General features: G+C 45.0%; 1 protein-coding gene across 1 annotated transcript in view; it reads right to left on the reverse strand.

Annotated features, from left to right (window-relative positions):
* Positions 1-9,973: 9,973 nt before the first annotated feature.
* Positions 9,974-18,687, reverse strand: part of T265_01502 (hypothetical protein) — a gene marked incomplete at both ends in the record, with an annotated part of 15,063 nt that continues 6,349 nt past the window's right edge. Inside the window, 5 exons of the mRNA XM_009165543.1 lie at positions 9,974-10,431; positions 13,725-13,979; positions 14,597-14,940; positions 16,206-16,289; positions 16,645-16,835. Of these exons, the coding sequence (XP_009163807.1) occupies positions 10,125-10,431; positions 13,725-13,979; positions 14,597-14,940; positions 16,206-16,289; positions 16,645-16,835 (1,181 nt within the window). The remainder of the gene's footprint in view (positions 10,432-13,724; positions 13,980-14,596; positions 14,941-16,205; positions 16,290-16,644; positions 16,836-18,687) is intronic.

Here is an 18,687-nt window from a genome sequence, read left to right on the forward strand (position 1 = left end):
CAGACCTGATTATGTGGTAGCCGATTTGTCATTTTAGCGCCATTTTCAACCGGACATAAGACGGCCTAACAATATGAAGCTATGAGGTTCGACCATACTGTTTCTCAAGATTGGCACTGATTCACCATAGTCATCATCAACAACATGATATCGATGTTCATCACTGACGCTTCGCTGCTGTACAGCCATATTTTATTTCATAGCTTTGTTATGGACAAAAGAATAAGTGAAGGGGAAGGGACTTGGTACTGGGCTGCCGAAGCCATCCCCGAGTTCCTACACCTCCAGACACTCATTCAGGCAACTTGGAGAGAAACTGATAACAGGATCTCCACTGACATCGAATAACAGCGATATGCTGCAGCGCCTGCAATCATTCAGTAGGCCACGCGAACCACATCCTGTAGCGCCGTTGGCACGCGGACTTTTCTTGACTTCTTTCACAACCCTCTGTCATTTCAAAGGTTGGTCACTGCCTGCGCCATTCTGAACTGGGCCCGGAGAACAGAACTCTTATCGACAAAGGATGGTTCGGTGTGCAGTATACATGGTCTAACCAACGCAGCTAATGGGCTATGGTTGTGAGACAACGGTTGTCGACAACCTGAAGACCTCAGCTTCGGATCAGACTGATTAACCGGCATCAGTTTATCGAAAAGCCCCTGTTTGAAGGAATGCATGGCACTCCAATCTTAGGACTAACAAAGGTGAATTCGCCAGATTGAATTCACGAATGTTACATTCAGTAGCGTTAAATGGATTTCTGAATTACGAGCGTGTTCATTGGGTTAGGCAACGCCATGACCAATACCGTTTGTAAGAAAAGGCACCTTTGTAACGAGGGCGTTGCCAGATGCAAAACATGTCAAAATAAAAACTGGGTTCTGTATTAACTGTCGTAAATGCCGCTATAACAAAAGCTATCTGCACCGAATAACCGGATCATCCCAAAGTGCGTTTTGTTTCGTCGTAGCGAAGCATATTAGATAACGCGACTTAATCCGTGAAGATGTGGAAAGAAGGTTCGGTTGTGAGCCCATTGGCTAAGTATACGCTCAGCTGGACCGCGTGCAATAACGGGACTACCATATAGATAACACAAAACCCCATAGCATTCGAATGTGTATAGACTTTACCGAAGGTCAGTCGTAGCTTACCGTTTGGGCATTCGATTTACGCGCTCAAAATGTTGTCACTGACAAATACGGAACACAGTATATTGGTGTGTGCCTTAACAATGACCCTTATAATAGTCCCAAAACTGAATGAGGAGAACGAAATAAGACCATTCGTCCAGATGCAACACCCTGTGAATGCATCGCTGTCATGCCACCCAAAACAAGCACAGGGGATGAGGTTCTATCAGATTGTCCAAGTCTAGTCAGGACAAACTAAGATACTGAGGTTATGTTCGAACTATGGACCTTCCATTCAGTAAATTCCCGCCTTAACCACTGAGTCATCTTCAGGTCGATGAACGTCGGCAATGGTTGCCTTGAATGACTCGAGTACTTGTACCAATATAAATATGTTAAAATGGGTAAGAAGCACTACATCTGGCCTGAGAGGAATCAGCAACAAAGGCAGTTTTGATTTACGAAATGAGTTAGGAACTTAGACGAGTTCCCACACCGGTAGTTGTAAGAGGATCCCACATTTTTCTCCAATAAACAGACTGGACGCGCATTTGCCTTGTTCAGCAACCTATCATTAGAGGCGACACACATCATGATGAAATCTTATGTGGGGTGACTCAAGTTCAAGTGTATCACTCAATAAATGTTTGTTGTCATGGTGTCTAACGCTTCACTCTGTTTCTTTCTTCCAACTAATCATCTGAAAAACTTGTTTTATCCCAATCAGCTCTCCTGGATATCCCGGTGTACAATAGCCGCATCCACTCCTTACATCTTTTGTTTTCGCTATACTTGGAGTTCAAAAACTCCCAGGTGAGTACGGCGTATTGTTTTTTTTTATCCGTAACTTGTGTATTTCATCATATTAAGGGAAACAAAGAGCTAGAATGAAAAATCAGGATACATTCATCTGTATGTATATATGTCCCTAGCAAAAGCTGCCAACTCTGCGATGATCCTGCAGGCTACATCAGTTTCACCGCATCACAAGGCTAACGGGAAACAGCTAGGCAAGGAAAAGTTAGTCTTCGTTCCGCGAGTAATTGTATGGTGGGTTGGATTGGAGATAAGGCGTCCCACACCGAGGCTGCCAGATTTTATCTATTTATGGGAGAAGCGATACTGCTTTCCATGAGGGAGCGCTGATTAGAAAACGTAGGTTCTACAGACACAGCAGCAGCTGACAAATTGACTCGAAATTCATTTGTAATACCCAGCAACAATCAATCAATCTATCAATGTATCAGCTATAAACCGTTTGCCATAGGCACATTGGTTCCAGCTGCTACAGTTTTGATCACCGTAAAACGGAAAAGTGGAACATATAACCAAGTCTTAGGGGTGAAGACATGTTCGGTTTGTTCGGAAATCGGATAGCTACGCTTTGATGCACGAGCGCCAATGAATGTCCAAAAACATTAACATTCGAACTATTGCGCCTTTCTCCGTACGTTCTCAGGCTAGACCGTCCCTCCTGCTATCAAATGGATTCATCTTCCGAACTATTAGCCATCGCAAAGCTGTTTGAAGTGAAAGTCAGCTGTTGAGTTACAGCTCGGATCATCATACCAGAAGTCAAGTAACAGCGAAAACCATTGAAGACTCGAAAGTCGTGTTAGTTGATAACCAAAACTAAAGGATGAACAGATATCTCACCGAGATGCTGACCAGGAGGAATTTCACCGACAATGACCAACCGTCATCATAGCCATTCGGTCAACGGATTGTCTCGATGCTCCAATCGGTTGACGAGGAGACGTGAAAAGAAAAGATTGAGCCATTCGGATTTGGACCTGTGAACGTAAATGACTGCCAATTACTTGCAGTGTTTCACCATAAAACTTGCCACCGTTAATACATGGTACAATGCTGTTGAGGTGCACATTGCCAGTTAGGTATATCCGAGAAGTGGGCATGAACATCTCTCGGATTTTACGATTGCCCGATACGGACATCTCGTAGCACTTCTCATGGCAAAGCCAATGGGCGGAACTGATTGTCCCTTGGCGTGATGCAAAGTGCAAGGAGCCTTCTCATGGCAAGACAAGTTTGTTTTCTACCATGCTCAAAATCAAGCAGCTGTTGAATCAGTGGACTCTGCCGAAGTTCCGGGAAGCTGTCGCTCACAGCTCGTCTAAATCAGTGACACCCCATGCGTTCGAAGAACAATGAACTAGAGCGAAGGAACATGTCAGTGATTACTTTAGACCCAAAAATGAAAATGGTACAGAATGGGCTTTTTTTATAAGAGCGGAGAGACACAACCGTATGCGAATCGACCATATCATAAGGAAGTTTTCGAATTATCCAGAGGATCTATGGACCAAAAGTTCGATAACTCTCATACCCCTATGAAATACGACCGATCGAACGTCCATCAACTATGCGCACATCTTCGCTGGTTGGAAGGCAACCGTCTAACAACCTACTTAACCTAGTTTATCTGGATTCTTGCACAGCGATGACCGCACTGCTGTTCAGTAGAGAGGAAAGATGACAGAAAACGGACGACTGACTAGGAATCTGTCTACTCACACGATTGAACGGTGATATTCTGGAAGGACATATCTATGAAAAGAAATGTAGATTCTGAAACAGGTGCAGCACGATTGGCCTTTTCTCTGTAGCGTGTCACATGCAAGAAAAATGACAGGAAGAGATCTGACCGCTATGTCACGAAAGTTCTGACTCAGTAAGCATGGAGGCACGGTGGATCATCCTCCAAAGGCTTCGTTTTCCAGAACCACTTGCTAGTGCTACTAAACCCCTTCGTCACCATCTCTGCTAAGTTCAAAATTAGCGCTGAGTTGGGAAGAAATTGCCTTTTGGCTCCAAGCTCGCGCATTCTGGATCTGGTTGCAAATGGTGTAGTGTTTCATGATTCAGATGATGGGACACCAACGCAGTACCTCTTCAGCTCAAACCGCTTGATAGTTGAGGAGAAGCTACATGAGTTTACTATCTGTATGCTGTTTTCTTCTGATGCGATTTATTCGATCATTCGGAGACGGAACTGCAACGAAGAACCACTGCAGGTACCTCGGAGGCATCCTGATTTTATTTCAATATGGATGTTTCTGAAACATCTGCCTTTCAGCAGCAAGTATTTCAAGTAATGGCCAAGTAATAGCACACCGTTTTGTGAAGAGTTCCGCTACCTCGGAATCAACCTATCTATCAACCTGACAATCCGCATGGCACTACATGCTCGGAGTGCACTAAGCTGTCTGTCTTTCCTATTGTGTATCACCGAAACATGTACAACATACAGACGATACTATGACTCCGACCAACTTAACTCTCAAAGTCTGCGGAAGATACTTCACATTAAGTGGTCAAAGCACATTTCGACAATTGAGGTACTCAGAATTTGCACACTCAATTGCGCAACGTGGAATGACTGGATGACAACTGCATTTGAATGTCTTGAACGCATTTTTAATGAAAGATCATGCCGAACAGAAGTGAACACTAGAGTGAAATCATACATACCCCTAAGCGAACATCTGTAGTCAGTTAATTTCAAGCGAAGAGAACAGCTCAGACAACTGCTGTCATTTAAACATCATCATCATCATCACCAAAGACAGCAACATCAGTGTTGGCACTGATGCTTCACTGCCGTCGTTTAAACATGAATTATCAACTCAAATGAGCTTGTTCAGACAGGATGAAGTACATTGGAAATGCATAGTATATTTTGGAGTAGAATAAGGAAAAAATAGGCATACTCTCCACTACCTTCATCTACTGAAGACAAATTAGGGTATACATCCTCAGAGTTTGACTGCCCTTTTAATGTGAATAACTGTGCCCCTAGCAGGTCATACGAAACTCCCAGAAATGCCGGAAGGCATGATTGATTGAGCTTGAATCCCTCACTGTCACTATCCAGCGTAATGTGGCGTTGTCAACCGGTATCGGAAACCTAACTCTGGGCTGAGCAAATGCAATATTACAATGTACAGATTGCTCTCAGTGAATTGTTCCGCTAAAGATTCAATGGTATAACCTCTGGCACTATTGGCGTTTTACAGTATGACTTAAAAAGTAGTCTCGGGATCTACAGTCTTCGTTTGAGGATTCCCTCAGTTAGCCCGTTTCGTGAAATACAGCGCTGAAATTGACATCCATCGATAGCGTGCCACATTTATTCCAAGTAACAGTTCGGCAGCAGAGTTAGCCAGTATATCTATATACCTAATTTCAGTTCGTCCCGGTACTCTAAGAACCGAAGATTGCGGCTTTCAAACCCAATTTCCAACGCTTTGCTCTGCGCCATGAAGTGGTACGCCGCAGCTGAATGACAAAATGCGGAAGCGCAGAGTAACCTATGACGAGCGGAAGGGTTGAAGCAGGAACCGAATTCAGTGTGGTGCAGTTCAACTACGGAGATGAAACTTATTTATATTTATTCTGTAAAATAAGGGATACATCCAATTAAGTACCATTCTGACTGAATCTGAATAAGGCCGTGGGGTAGCTGCACTAATTCACAGCATGCAACAACAAGGTTGCCAAAAGGCATAATCTCCATTGAGATCAGCCCAAGAGTCTGATAGTTGATGAAGAATTCAGATAAGTAAGGGTATATTCACTGAAGTGTAATGCCATTTAGAAGGTCTTGATCTGCCTAGTTCCAAAGCAAAAAAAATATCTACTCGGTTGTACAATCGGCTGGTTCCACGACAAACTCCATAGAATTCCTGGGCTCAACTAACCACAACTTCGTTTTTTTTTAAAAAAAAGAAGTCCTCTAATTTCTGCGAGCTGACTCACTGGTTCTTCATTTCATGGTAAATTTCCGTCCCAATTTTACAAACGTTGGTGGGAAATTTACACGCTCCAGACACGCACAAATCAGGACCGCCATTGTCACACAAAGGACCTAGATAAGAACTGTTCTTACTCGAAGAACAAGTCTCACTTATTTTCCCTCATCGAATAGAGTGAATCTTGGGCAGAGAAGTGGGAATCCGTGTGCTGAGGTACATGATGGACCAGCTTTGCTATGTCATGAGGATAGTAATTTGAGGGTAAACATTGTCTGAAATGACGAATTTAGTTCAGGTCAGATGGAAAACGCTCAGCCAGATACCAGTTCGACTCCCTATTCCTGGATTCATTTGCAGTGCCTGCACACTCCTTGATGAAGTCATGGCTGTACGGCAGTGAAGCATTGGTGTTGAGCACTGATGTCATGCTGTCGTTGATGATGATGATGACTCCTTGATGAATAGTGCGCATCAATCAGTACCGAACAAACGTTACGTCTGCACGTTTTGCTCGATAGCTGCAACGGCGAATTCCGTTAAAAAATAGACCCTCATTCTCAAAGAGAATATCAGTAGTTTGCGGACGGTTGGTAGTTTGCTCATTTGGCTGGGTTGTAAATACTCCAAGACTACATTACACTTCGTAGTAAGTTGCCCGTTTGTCAGCTGCTGGCGGCTATTCTGTTTTCATCGAACTTGCAAATGTTCTTGAGGCCCTGAGGTAGGTGATTAGATCTGAGGCCTCGAGGGTAAACAGTGTGAACTAGATGAAAACCCGTTGGAGCCACCACAGAGTGTTTGCCAGACGTATTCATTTACTGTAATGGTAACATGCCGTAGGCCAATTGTGGTCCACTTGCTTTTTTTCTTTCAGCATTTCCGACAAAATGATGCAGCAACAGGATCTGTTTAACATGTACAATTCCTCCATCAACGCGTCGCACTGTTTGATTGTTAATTTGTCTAATAAAGTGTTTAGAACAAAAGCACTTCTTAGTCATGGGGGGTTTACTCAACACAGTTCGCAAAAGTGAGCAGCAGAACGAACTGTACTGTTCAGCGCCAAAAGAGAGTGAGAAGGTAGGATTCAGAGCGGTGAAATTGGTCACCATCATACAAACTTCATCAGATTTTGTATCGTCTTTACGGATACCAGTGCTCAAGTTACTTGCCTTTGATATAATTGGTTCGCCGCGTCAATATTTATCATTCTTAAATTCTTGATAGTATGAGCGGATATTCTATAGCACAATACTCCAGTCACAGCTCGAACTTTATCTCAAAACGGTCCGTTTGGTTTAACAAGCTGCAAGTCAGCATTCTTCATTGGAACATCAAAACTGGCCACTGGTTATGCTGCATTCAGTGACGCTTCGGTGTTCGATAGATTTCAGGGGCGTTCGTGATGCAGTCAACACACTCAGGGAACGAGATAACCGCTGAACTCTTCCTCTGATTTATTGAATTGAACTATGGCGGTCTCCGAAGATCGGTGTTATCTTCATATTGGTTAAAACTGGACCTGCCCTTCGTTAGGGTTACAGTCACTAACGAGTGCTCCAGCGAAGTCTATATTTGACCAAACCGTTCACGGGCATCACCCAGGAGGGGACGCGAAAATACACGGTGCAGAATTTTCGGTGTTGCAGAACAGCCCCATACAGCACGTTCGACCTCCGGAATCTGCCGTCTGGTGTCCCTGTAACGATGGGCTCAACTTAATCCCTCGTTCGCGACATTCTTCAGATGAATTCGTCACACAAAGGCCGCATCACGTTCCAGTTGCGGTGTTCAGGATATCGCCCAACACACTACTCATAAGGTTGCTGAAAACAGTCCACTACCGATTTCAACCTACTTAGGGCTCATCAACTAGCCTTAATCCCCGAGTTCCCATCGGTTTATGTTCTACTTGAACACAGAATTACACGTATTTGACGAACTGCACTCAGTTACAAATTACTTTGGTGGAAGAAGCGATTCCAGCAATTCTCCGAGACTTCGGTGGCCAGAAACAGGAAGAAGCCTCACATCATTTGTCCGCAGAGGTCGTCTCGTAACCGTATAACAAACCAGTCATCACTGTACTGACTTCAACAGACAACCGTCATACCTAATACGAATACCGAGGTATGTCTCTTCTTGAATTGAAAAAGGAATTTTCCGAGGGTGCAGTTCTGAAACATGACTTTGCACCTTGTGGTTGCAAGCCACATCCAGGAGGTAGTATGATGGAGGTCAGTTTATCAATAGAGCTTGTGCTTGGCCTTCGTCTTCAAAGGTGAGGACGATGTCGTCTGGGTACTCCAGATCGTTAGGGTTTTCACCAATAAAGATTTATGAAGCGCTTCTTGCGTTCACACTCAGGCTTCAGAGCAACGCCAAATGTATGGAAGACCCAAAACCTTGGTGTTCCTCGAATTCAAGGGTGCGTTCGATTGTGTGGACCAGTCAGTACTTCTGATTACACACACTTGATAGAGGATTCCACGGAAGTCCGTGAACATAATCAGTTCCTTTTATTCAAATACTTCTGTGTGAGAGTCTACCGTGAACTATCTACAGGCAGAAGCATGATAGGTTGGGAAGGGCTCGGATGTTGTTAACCGGTCCGTCTTCGAGGATACGGTCCCTGTGACCACACACCGTGTGCTTCGTTAGGGTCGTGCAAAAAATAACGGCTAGTCGATGTCAGTGACCTTCGTTCTGTCAGTTTCTTCTTCAGAATGCATGCGGTGAGCTACCACAAGGTCCCTCATTCTCTTCTCTTCACCTTGAAAAATTAGATGCAGCAGTGAAGCATGGGTGTCAACACCATGGTTGCTGCCTCTGATGATAATGTCTTCCTAAAACAACGGATCTGCTATAATACGCCTCGTATTCGATGATGATTCAGTTCACACCAGCATCCAGAATCAGAAACTCCGGTGGCTTGGTCACGTGGGCTTCGATCTGTCCACCGAGCTTGTGAACGCTAAGTCAGCAATTCAGGTGACATTACCCACCCAATGCGCCTTGATAATGCTCCCTTCATTGGCGAAGAAATCTTTGTTTGCAAACTAATTGCCAAGCTCGACAAACGGCCACCTGATCAACTACAAATGAACGGACCCAAGTTACTAATATTCCCGTAAATTCCCTGCTCGGTCATTCGCTAAACGTCTCGAGTTATCGGTTAACAGAACAACTACCAACGCTGAGTTCGAAGTAGCGTAAACCAAGAGGCGGTCAATGTACGTCTTTGCAGACGGGAATGAAGGAGTGCGCTGTGTTTCACTTGTCCACAAAAAGGGTCCGGGTGGGTCTCACTATGCTCGGCTAGAAATGTGGCAAGCCATGGTGAGAACTTGAAGTCACATGTGTTGCCAGTTTTTATTCAGGCCTTGTGACCTGGCGCAATAGGTATCCTATGCACTTGCGTTAGACTTGTACAAGACCCCCTCCCTCCTCCATTTTCGCGCCCTCTACATTTGACTTTTCTTCGAATAGACTTGCGTGATTGTATAGCATTAGAGCAGTGGCGCTGACAAAAAGAATGATAATGATCAACAAGACCATTGTCCCCTATCTTCAAGATGACTGCACATTGAGAGGCTTTATTACATCGATGCGCTAATCAAGAAACCTTCAAGACACATATCACATTGTGGTTAAGCCGAGGATAGGTCACAGAAACCAAGCCTAATGTAACTATTCAACAACACTGGTGTGAGAATTCATAATCTGTTGTCAAAGTAGATTTCCCTGAGTTCATTCTGCTACTGCTTCGCCAATTGCAATGAATAACCGGGGATGTGGATGACAGAACTTCTAAGGACAGGCTCACAGAGAAATCAAATGTGATTCTCAGTTAGCTTATTCAGAAAATCAATTAGCTACTGGTCAGGGTGTTGCATCTGCTGACCCACTGGTATCAGCTTGAGACTGTTAGCTGAAAGGTCACACCTAATCCCTCCTTACCCCCACCAGATAGGTCACAATAAGGTCAAAATGGCTCACCTGGACGGGCCTTTCGAAACTCAAGTAAATCTCTATTGCGAAAAATAGGGAATATTCCTAAATGTCTCATATTCGGAGGGCCCACGGAGGTTGTTAAAAGATTTGTGAAAATCATAGAAAATAAACAGAAATAAATGATTGGATGATCAAAACGACGAGATAGGAAGTTGATTTGGTCATAAAATGGTAAATTGCACTAGTGAGTCAGACGAGATCATCGCTCTCTAAGTATACAGTCGGTAACTAGTTCAACGAGGGATACAGCCAATTCTTTGATCCCCGAGGCATCTTCTAAGTTGGTCAGAACTGCAACACAGATCGGAGCGAGTTTGGCGGACCGGGCAGTAAAGTCGGACGGATTGGATAGAGCATCTTCGCGGACATACTCATGACCACTCAACAACTTGCAACAGGGAAGGCTAAGGAGAAGTATTGTAGTTCCACCAACAGCACCCCCAGTATGACAGACGTAGAGGCGATCCGGACATGTCATCTCCTGAGATAGTGATCCCCCAGAGCGTCTGGAATACAAAAAGACATCAAGACATAAGTAATGTACTGACCATTTTCCAGCCCAACTCACACTAGCATATTTCTAAGGGCGCATTCGGACGACTCATCTATTATCAGGCTCCTCTGTTCTGTTGGCATGAGGTCAACAGTGGTTTACACAGCATTCCTGATAAATACCCCATCATCATATATCTATCACGCATGTGTGGCGTTCTTCTGAACCTGGGAGCATGACTGGAAAATTCCTTTTTAACAAGAATTAACTGGATTAAATCGTTCACAGCGTGGACGGCTGGGGAGTGATGTACTGACGAACTGGAACGGATAACTTTCCGCGTAGAAGGGCATCTGATTGGGCAATCGAAATGCCCATTTCAATAGTACCGGAAGGCGATTGCTCAGCGGGAACGTACACAAAGCATAGGATGCCCAAAAAACGGGATGACAGAAGGAGAAGTGACGTGTCTATCTACCAAGAGCGAAGGCACAGTCAGACGAATATGAAAAGCCGGCGTAGATTCGCAGACCTTCCACATAGCCTGCACTAATTTTGCTGACCTACAAGTCATTTGCACCATGGAAGCGTAGTTAGGACGCAATCATAATCATCATTGCCCCCAATACTCCTATCGGCAAATGAATGTCGCACAAACATATCAAATTATTAATGCCAAAGAGTGGCCAACGCACGAAAACAGTGCTAGCGTTACGAAACCCAAAGACTGCTTAACCTTATGAGCAACCTGGAAAGAATAATGGACACCGAACGACCTCGTTCCCACGGGGTTTCGCCAAGTATGATCCTGTCTATCACATACAGCACCCTGTGGGCACTGAATGTGCACATTCAGTTGCCTGAGAACATCACAAACGAGAGATTCAGCTGGGCTCCAGGTGAGTCTCTCGGAAAACCAAACTTGTTTGCAAATGAGTATATTTCGCTAATTTCGTCCAATTTGGTTTCAAGTAGAACATGAGGTTGGCGGAAACCCGGGGACTGCGCCTATCTGGTGAGCCCCAAAAAGGGCGAAACCGGTCGTGGGCTGTCGACGGCTTTTCAGCAACCTTATGAGTAGTACATTACAAAGAACTATTCACTTGATTGTTTATGATTTTTTGGCAAATAGATAATTGTACACAATGAATATTGTATTACATGCTCACAACAAACAGCTAAGCTGTTTGTCACGAGGGTACGGGAACCATAAGTGTTCGTTGATGCCGTTTCTGCATTATCGTGAGCCTCACGACTGGACTCACACTAGTGATGATGGAACTGCAAACCAAATGAACTGTACAGAATTGTTGTAGATGACGGTCATCGGAGAAATATGACATGGATCCGATTTAGATACTTGGGGACGATCGGCCTTATTCCACCGATGCGTTTTTCGATATTATGAAACAACACTCAAGTCCGGTACAGTACAGTAGCGCGCATCTAAGCGATCCCTAGGAGACCTATCCACCTCCGTAGGCTTCTAAGCGAAATGTGGTGACATTAGATTGACCAGTGTCAGCTGTTAATGTATGCTTCTCGTGTCAGTTTTGTCGTAACTACTTGTTCCTCAGCATCTGGAGTGTCAATCACATTCGTAAGATTTGCTGTTTCTGTTTAGCTGATGTTTCATTTCAATGCGACAGTGCGCGAACACCTTAACTGTTCGGCAGGATGGCCGGTTGGAGAATTTCTGTATCGATCACCGCTACGTCAGAAACCATAAGTCGTTAACAGTACTCAGAAGTTCCGTGCGCTGTTGGTTGGTGCGCACTGAAGATGTCTCTTTGAATGGTGACAAAACGTTTGCAAAGCTCATCGAACAGATCAACAGCCACCTGATCAATTACCAGCTAATGCACCCGAGCTACCAATATTCCAACAAATTACCGATAGATATGTATGCCATTCTGCAAGAATTAAACCACCGGACACCCTTTTTAAAGTCTATTTGTAAACAAGTTAGCTAAAGTAATCGACCCAGTGATTGATCCTTTGTCCGAACATTCTAAATGTCCCAAAAATTAGTTTTAGGAAAGCACGAGCAACGGAAGGAGGCGAGTGAAAATTGTGCCTCCAGACTAGTGATTTCAACTCAGAGGCTATATAGCTAATTAGTTGGTAAAGAACACTAGCACTGTACTGCGATGCAAAGCACTAGTAAGTTTGTATCAGTGAGCTGTACCTGGAACACCAGAGAAGTGCAATTCCGAGCAGGGCAGATAATACCGCGTGCGCAAAGTAGTGTGCGTAACAACATCAGAGAACTTTGGTCAATTCAAACCAGATGGAACATAACCAGAGACAAAAAGAATGAGGAAGCTCGAGATAGCTCAGTGGTTAAAGTAAAAAAAGGTGCCAGCTTACGGACCGGAAGGTCCGTGATTTGAAGCCGATCTCAACACCTCGACTGCTTCCGTCTAGGCTCTGGAAACCGGGCAGTATGCCAGTTCTCGTGTCTCCCTCCGTTGGCATGGCAGCTAGGCACCGAAAGGGTACTGTAGCTGAACGAAAAATATAAGTGATTAACTGTGATTGGACTAAAGGCTTGAGGCATACGGATAAGCTAGTGACCCACACCTCTCGTAAGCGACAAGAAGGTTGGAATATAACGCAGCGCGGCATTCGCAGAATAGGAATTCCAGCATTATGACAGATGTAGCATTCTGAAAACTTCGATGTTGAGCGCTCCATACGCAGCACACCGATTTCAACGACCTTCTGCGTACAGCTTTTTGCTACAAAGTCTTGTGGTCCTAGAAACGTGGCCTTGCTTTTCCTAAGGGTCAAAAGGCCCCAATTCGGCGTTAAACCACCCAACGTTTATGAGTACGACATATGGAAAACTAGCCAGTGGATTTGATGCTGCGTCGAATTGCGGCACATGGGGAACTGCGAAATATCCAGTGTAATAATTCAAGGTAAAATTTACATAGGGAAATACATACCCGGGGCGAGATGTCCCATGTGGTTAGAGCGCGAATTTACTGACCCGAAGGTCCGTGGTTCGAACCCGACCTCTGCCTCTCGACTACCCCTGTCAAGGCTTTGGCAACCTGGCAGTATCCCAGCCCTCGTGCAACCTTCGGGTGGCATGACAGTTAGGCACCGGAAGGGTGCTACAGCTGAACCTACATACCCGGGTCAGGACACGCAGTTTTGACTACATATGAAGACCTATGACCATGTAAAGTGCAACATATGACGGACTACAGTGTGTGGCTCGATGAAGATGATGATGGCTGCGTGTCACTAAGACTAGAATCATTCAAATAAGTAACAAAACATGAACGCAAGACTCACCGGCGCAGAAACCAACCCAAGCCCGGTTGCCAATCTTCATCTGGGTTGGAGGCTGATACTGTCCATAGCAGACGCAAAGTTTCGGGCTTAATCACACCCGTCATAGGCATACTATCCAAGTAGACATAGGCGAGGTGATTTGCAAACAAAGTGAGGTCATATGCTGTGGAGAGAATTCCTCCGCCAGCCCATTTATACGAATTGTCAACCATGGGGGTGTTTTCCAGCACGCCTTTGGAATTCCGTTTATACTGGCTGCGTGAAAGCATAAAAAAGGTGCTAAGCAAAAGTTGTTCAAAAATATGTAAACAACAATTCGGGTAAGAAGTAATAGTTGTGTGAATTGTGCCGAACTGAGATGCGAGCGTGTCAAATTCGGGCCGGCCAGTCTGTATTCGAGGACTAAGGTTACGCCCTGCAATACACAAAAAACAGATGTTGAGAAGTGCTCTGAACATGCTGGCGTCCACATGACCGAAACTAACAAGTTCGCGCGCCATAGGTTGTTGTATGGTAGCTGCTTAACGCACGAACCCCAAATCCCTTCTAGTGAAATGACAAACGCTACCAAAGACATGACTTTTGAACATATCTGTCACTAAATCTTAGTTCACCAGTATGCTACAACCACGGGTCGGATCGTTACCTATAGATCTACGGACCCCACAGTGGTAATGGCGGAGAATGGGTCAAGACGTATAAATGCAAAGATTGAATCATAGGGTGGAGCACAAAATCCCCCAGCCTCAATTCATCTGTCTCGTGCACTTGCCCAGAGGTAGTAGGGTTTTATAGGGCACTGTGTTCTGATATGTAAGAAGTAGAGGCTATGTGCAAAAAATAGCATATCACCTCAACTTTTATTAGCCTACCTGGCTCGCACTGGCATGATTTTCTCGTGATATTCCAGAAAAGTGTTCTTGAGTCCCAAAAAAGTGAACAACTTTGAAAATTGGTGATCCATCTTAGCGAAGCAAGGTATTTTCGAAGTGTCCGAATTCGTTTTAACGCAGTATGGTTGTGTTCCCAAAGAACATGCGAAGGAGGGACCTGAACGAGTACATATGTTCTCAATCGCTGCCGACAAGAGGGTGAAACCGAAAGTGCTGTAGGTGTACTGTTTCCCAGGTGCGTGCACAAGCGGGTCATCTTTGAAAAGGCTGCAAGCATCGAGCGCATTGTCATAACGCGTTTGAAGTAACATTTCTGGGTAGGACTAGATCAGAGGACAGAGGGGATTCTCATAAGTGCTGAAGAAGAGTGAAATTTATGGAGCATAAGTTCCAATATACGAGGATCTGCTCATAATACGAGAACACGGTTATCCGATCATTGATGAGGTAATTATCAGTCACTATCCAATGCTGCACAAACTCGTACATCCGATTTATGCTATCAGACAGAGTCGAATAGACACGAGACAACGAGAAAACTGAAGGAAGACCGTATGACAAAAAATATCGTTCAGCTGTAGCACCCTTTCGGTACCTAACTGCAATGCCACCAGAAGGAAGCACCAGGGCTGGGATACTGCCAGATAACCCAAACCTAGGCAGGGGAAGTTAAGATGCAGAGATCAGGCTCCAACCACGGACACTCCGGTCAGTAAATTGGCGCTCTAACCACTGAGCCATCTGGACCCTATGACAGCGATTTACCGATTGTAGGGAGGAAAGAAGCAGTTACGATGCCGAAAGCCTATGTGGGAGGTGTCCTATATTGTCAGCTAGTCCCTCAGTTTCAACATCGTTCTCATTCGTCGTCTGGATACTCCAGTCGACAAGGTTCTCATTGGCAACGATTTGAACACCGGAGTTTCGAAGACCCTTTGGTGGCATCCTTCTCATAACTTCAACGGTAACGAAGTTGGACAGAAATGGAGAGAGTGGACGCTCTTGCTGGACATAACGTTTTGTACGGAAGTGTCTGGAGAGCCCCCTATATACTCGCCCTCCCAAATGGGCCGCATCTGTAGCATCCTGACGGTTAGAAGAGCTAATCGGTTCACAGTATCCGAAGTCTAGGAACAGGAAGATTTTAGGATTCTTCTATTAGCACCTGAAGGAATGTGAAGATATGACAGGAGCAGTTCCTATCTGGTAGAGATCTCGCTTTATGTTCACGTGTCACGGTCCGTTTCAATTTCTCCAGAAAGGCCACATTCTTACCGGGAAACCGGTGCTTAATAGGTTGTGGAAGTACACAAACCAAGATAAGGTGACTTCAACTCCTTACACTATACCTGTCTGGAATCCTTTGCCATTCCGTTGTGCTACAGAATCCCCGTAACCAGCTCACAATTCTATTACTAGTACAACAGTAGCCCGAAATCAACCGACCTAGTACATCACGTTCTGACCTCGGGTTCTGGCCATAAATTCTGACTGGGAATTTGAACCTGGTGGTAAGTGACAAGTGTGGTGCCTGGCGAACTTTTTATAACCTAACAAGCTATTGGACGGTGTTATTTGACTCACTCACCGACTGCCCCCTTTCTTCGGCTGACTTTTTATAACTTCGAATTCCACTTGTGTGGCTGAGCAACGAACGGGCGGTAATTTTAGCCTAGAATGAAGTAGAAGTAAAAAGGTGAGTTTCACAGGTAATCAACTGATACATGAACGCACAACATACTAGAAGTCATGATACTATTGGCGACGCATCACTACTGATGAGTCCCTAATCACGGAGAACGGTATTTGCCTGGCGAATGAAAACTGCGAACAACCTGACAACGCTTGTTTAAAATCCAGATGGAAACGCTCGGTATCCGGAAAAAGAGGATAGGTAGAGAAGTGAGAAAAGATGACAACCCGTGGAAAATTAGTCAAACTCAAGAGGTGGAACACATGTGGAAATAAAAGTTGTATGACAATAGATAGTATGCTTGAAAAACGGAATATAAAATAAGGCAACTCACATAGGTTCCATCAACCTGCTTTTCAGGAAACTGTGGCAAATACGTCCGTATATCCTCATCTAAATCCAGTTTCGACTGTTCCATTAAACGACCAACCAAAACTGATGTGAAACTCTTGCTGATACTGGCGATTCGAAACAACGTATCCTCACGAACAGGGACCAGGTTTTCGACATTGGCGAAACCGAACCCTTGGGATGAATAAAACAACACCAACAAGTCCACACAGTGTCGAGAGGCGTTATTACGCTGGCAAATAGTTATCGGATGGTATTGTCACAATATATAAGATCACAAACATTGTTCAACAGTGTTCATATGCGTCGGGACGCGCCCAGACAGAAAAAAAACATGTGCAGAGAGTGACGCATCCCCAAGGTCACCATCGGTACGGCGCGTCCGGAAAGGAGGTGAGTTGGCGGCTCTCACGACCGGAACACCGCCATATTTAGCCATTTCGTCACCCTACATATTACGCAGACGCTCTGTATGTTTTGTCCTGGCAATACAGCCGTATCCCCGGTTCTCTGTCTTCTCCCTATCGCGTGGTCTGGCAGGCTCAGTGCAGGCATAACCCATAGACGGCCACCCACGATACAACAATATGAATCCCGAACAAAGGTACCGAGGAAGTGAAACAAATTTACTTACCTCACCGGTTATAGATAACTGCACTCACGTGCACATGATCAATAAGTTTCCCATCGACAAGAGTAAGGTTCCAAAGTTCAATCAAAACAGGATATCGTATAGGCGCGTCAGCCGAGGTTTGGACAGTAATGTGATCAGATGTCAGACGTCCCGAAGGGAGATAACCCTACGAGTAAACGAGTACAGGGTACGTAGAAGACAACTCAGAATAGCCTCTTACACATTATACGGATGGACCGTGCTGGCTTCCCTAAGCTGGCAGTTCCAGCAGCGAACCTGGAGACTGAAATGAGTGCACTCAGTGCCCAAAGTGAGATGTATGGGCTTCGCCAAAGCCAGTCCATTGCCCCGATCAGTATTAGTAGGAGGTTATGAGAAATCGCAGCCAGCCTGCGTCCGCAAATGGCCAGGCATGACTTCACAAGCTCCCCACCCGAAGCAAAAATTGGGCTTCCAATCGATTGTAAGATGTTTGGGACCGATTGGGAAGTCATCGTTTCAGAAGGGGCTTGGTAAACAATCGGTGGATTTATTGGTGGGCAACGTTTCGCTTTCGACACAAAAGCTTCGTCAGGCCAAGTGAAGAAGTAAGTAGGTTGATTGGGTTTTGAGGCAGTCAGGGAACCAATCCGTGAGATTCCTTATGACTAGTGACGTGATCAGTGCTGGGTGTTCAGTCTGATGTCCCTGTTTGTTGATTAGTGGGGATAACTAAGATTTACGATAGATTGGTTAGGGAGGATTCGTCTTTATGATGAACCCGGATTTTTTCGTCCTTGCTTCTTCAGTCTAGGACACCTTAATGGAAAATTCCTCTTGGGGTCCTTCACAGATTTCGTTCACCTGTGTTCAACCAAGGGTGATGGGACAATTAGTTTGGGGATGGAGGTGGGTTGGTTAAATGGATCTAACTCTAATTGGGTTGTGTACTTTTAGACCCAGGCTCTTTCGCTGATAACTGCACATCGCCTCGTGTCATCTCCGCTGATCTAAGACCGCACACACACGTTTGCACACAAGTTTGCAAGTTTCCAAGATTCGTATAACTGCTAAAAAAGTAGCTGGATTTCAGTGAGCATAAGCGTTCCATTAACAGACCACCCAGAAACGCAGAGGAATACCAGGCGTTAGTCAAAGATTCAGCAATGGCAGGGCATGCTCTAGACACTGGGCACAGGATAGGTTTAGAAAATGTGGACATCCTGAGACGGGGTTTAAGATTCACACCACAGCGACTGGTGGCCGAGGCAGTGGAAATCGCCAAGCATCCGAGTGTGAATAGAATAGAGGGTGTAGAACTTGCAAATGTGTGGAGAACGGTCCTAGATCAGCCGAGATGACACGAGGCGATGTGCAGTTATCAGCGAAATCGCCTGGGTCCAAAAGTACACA

The sequence above is a fragment of the Opisthorchis viverrini genome (assembly GCF_000715545.1).
Source record: "Opisthorchis viverrini unplaced genomic scaffold opera_v5_16, whole genome shotgun sequence".
In the NCBI taxonomy this organism is placed as follows: Eukaryota; Metazoa; Platyhelminthes; class Trematoda; order Opisthorchiida; family Opisthorchiidae; genus Opisthorchis; species Opisthorchis viverrini.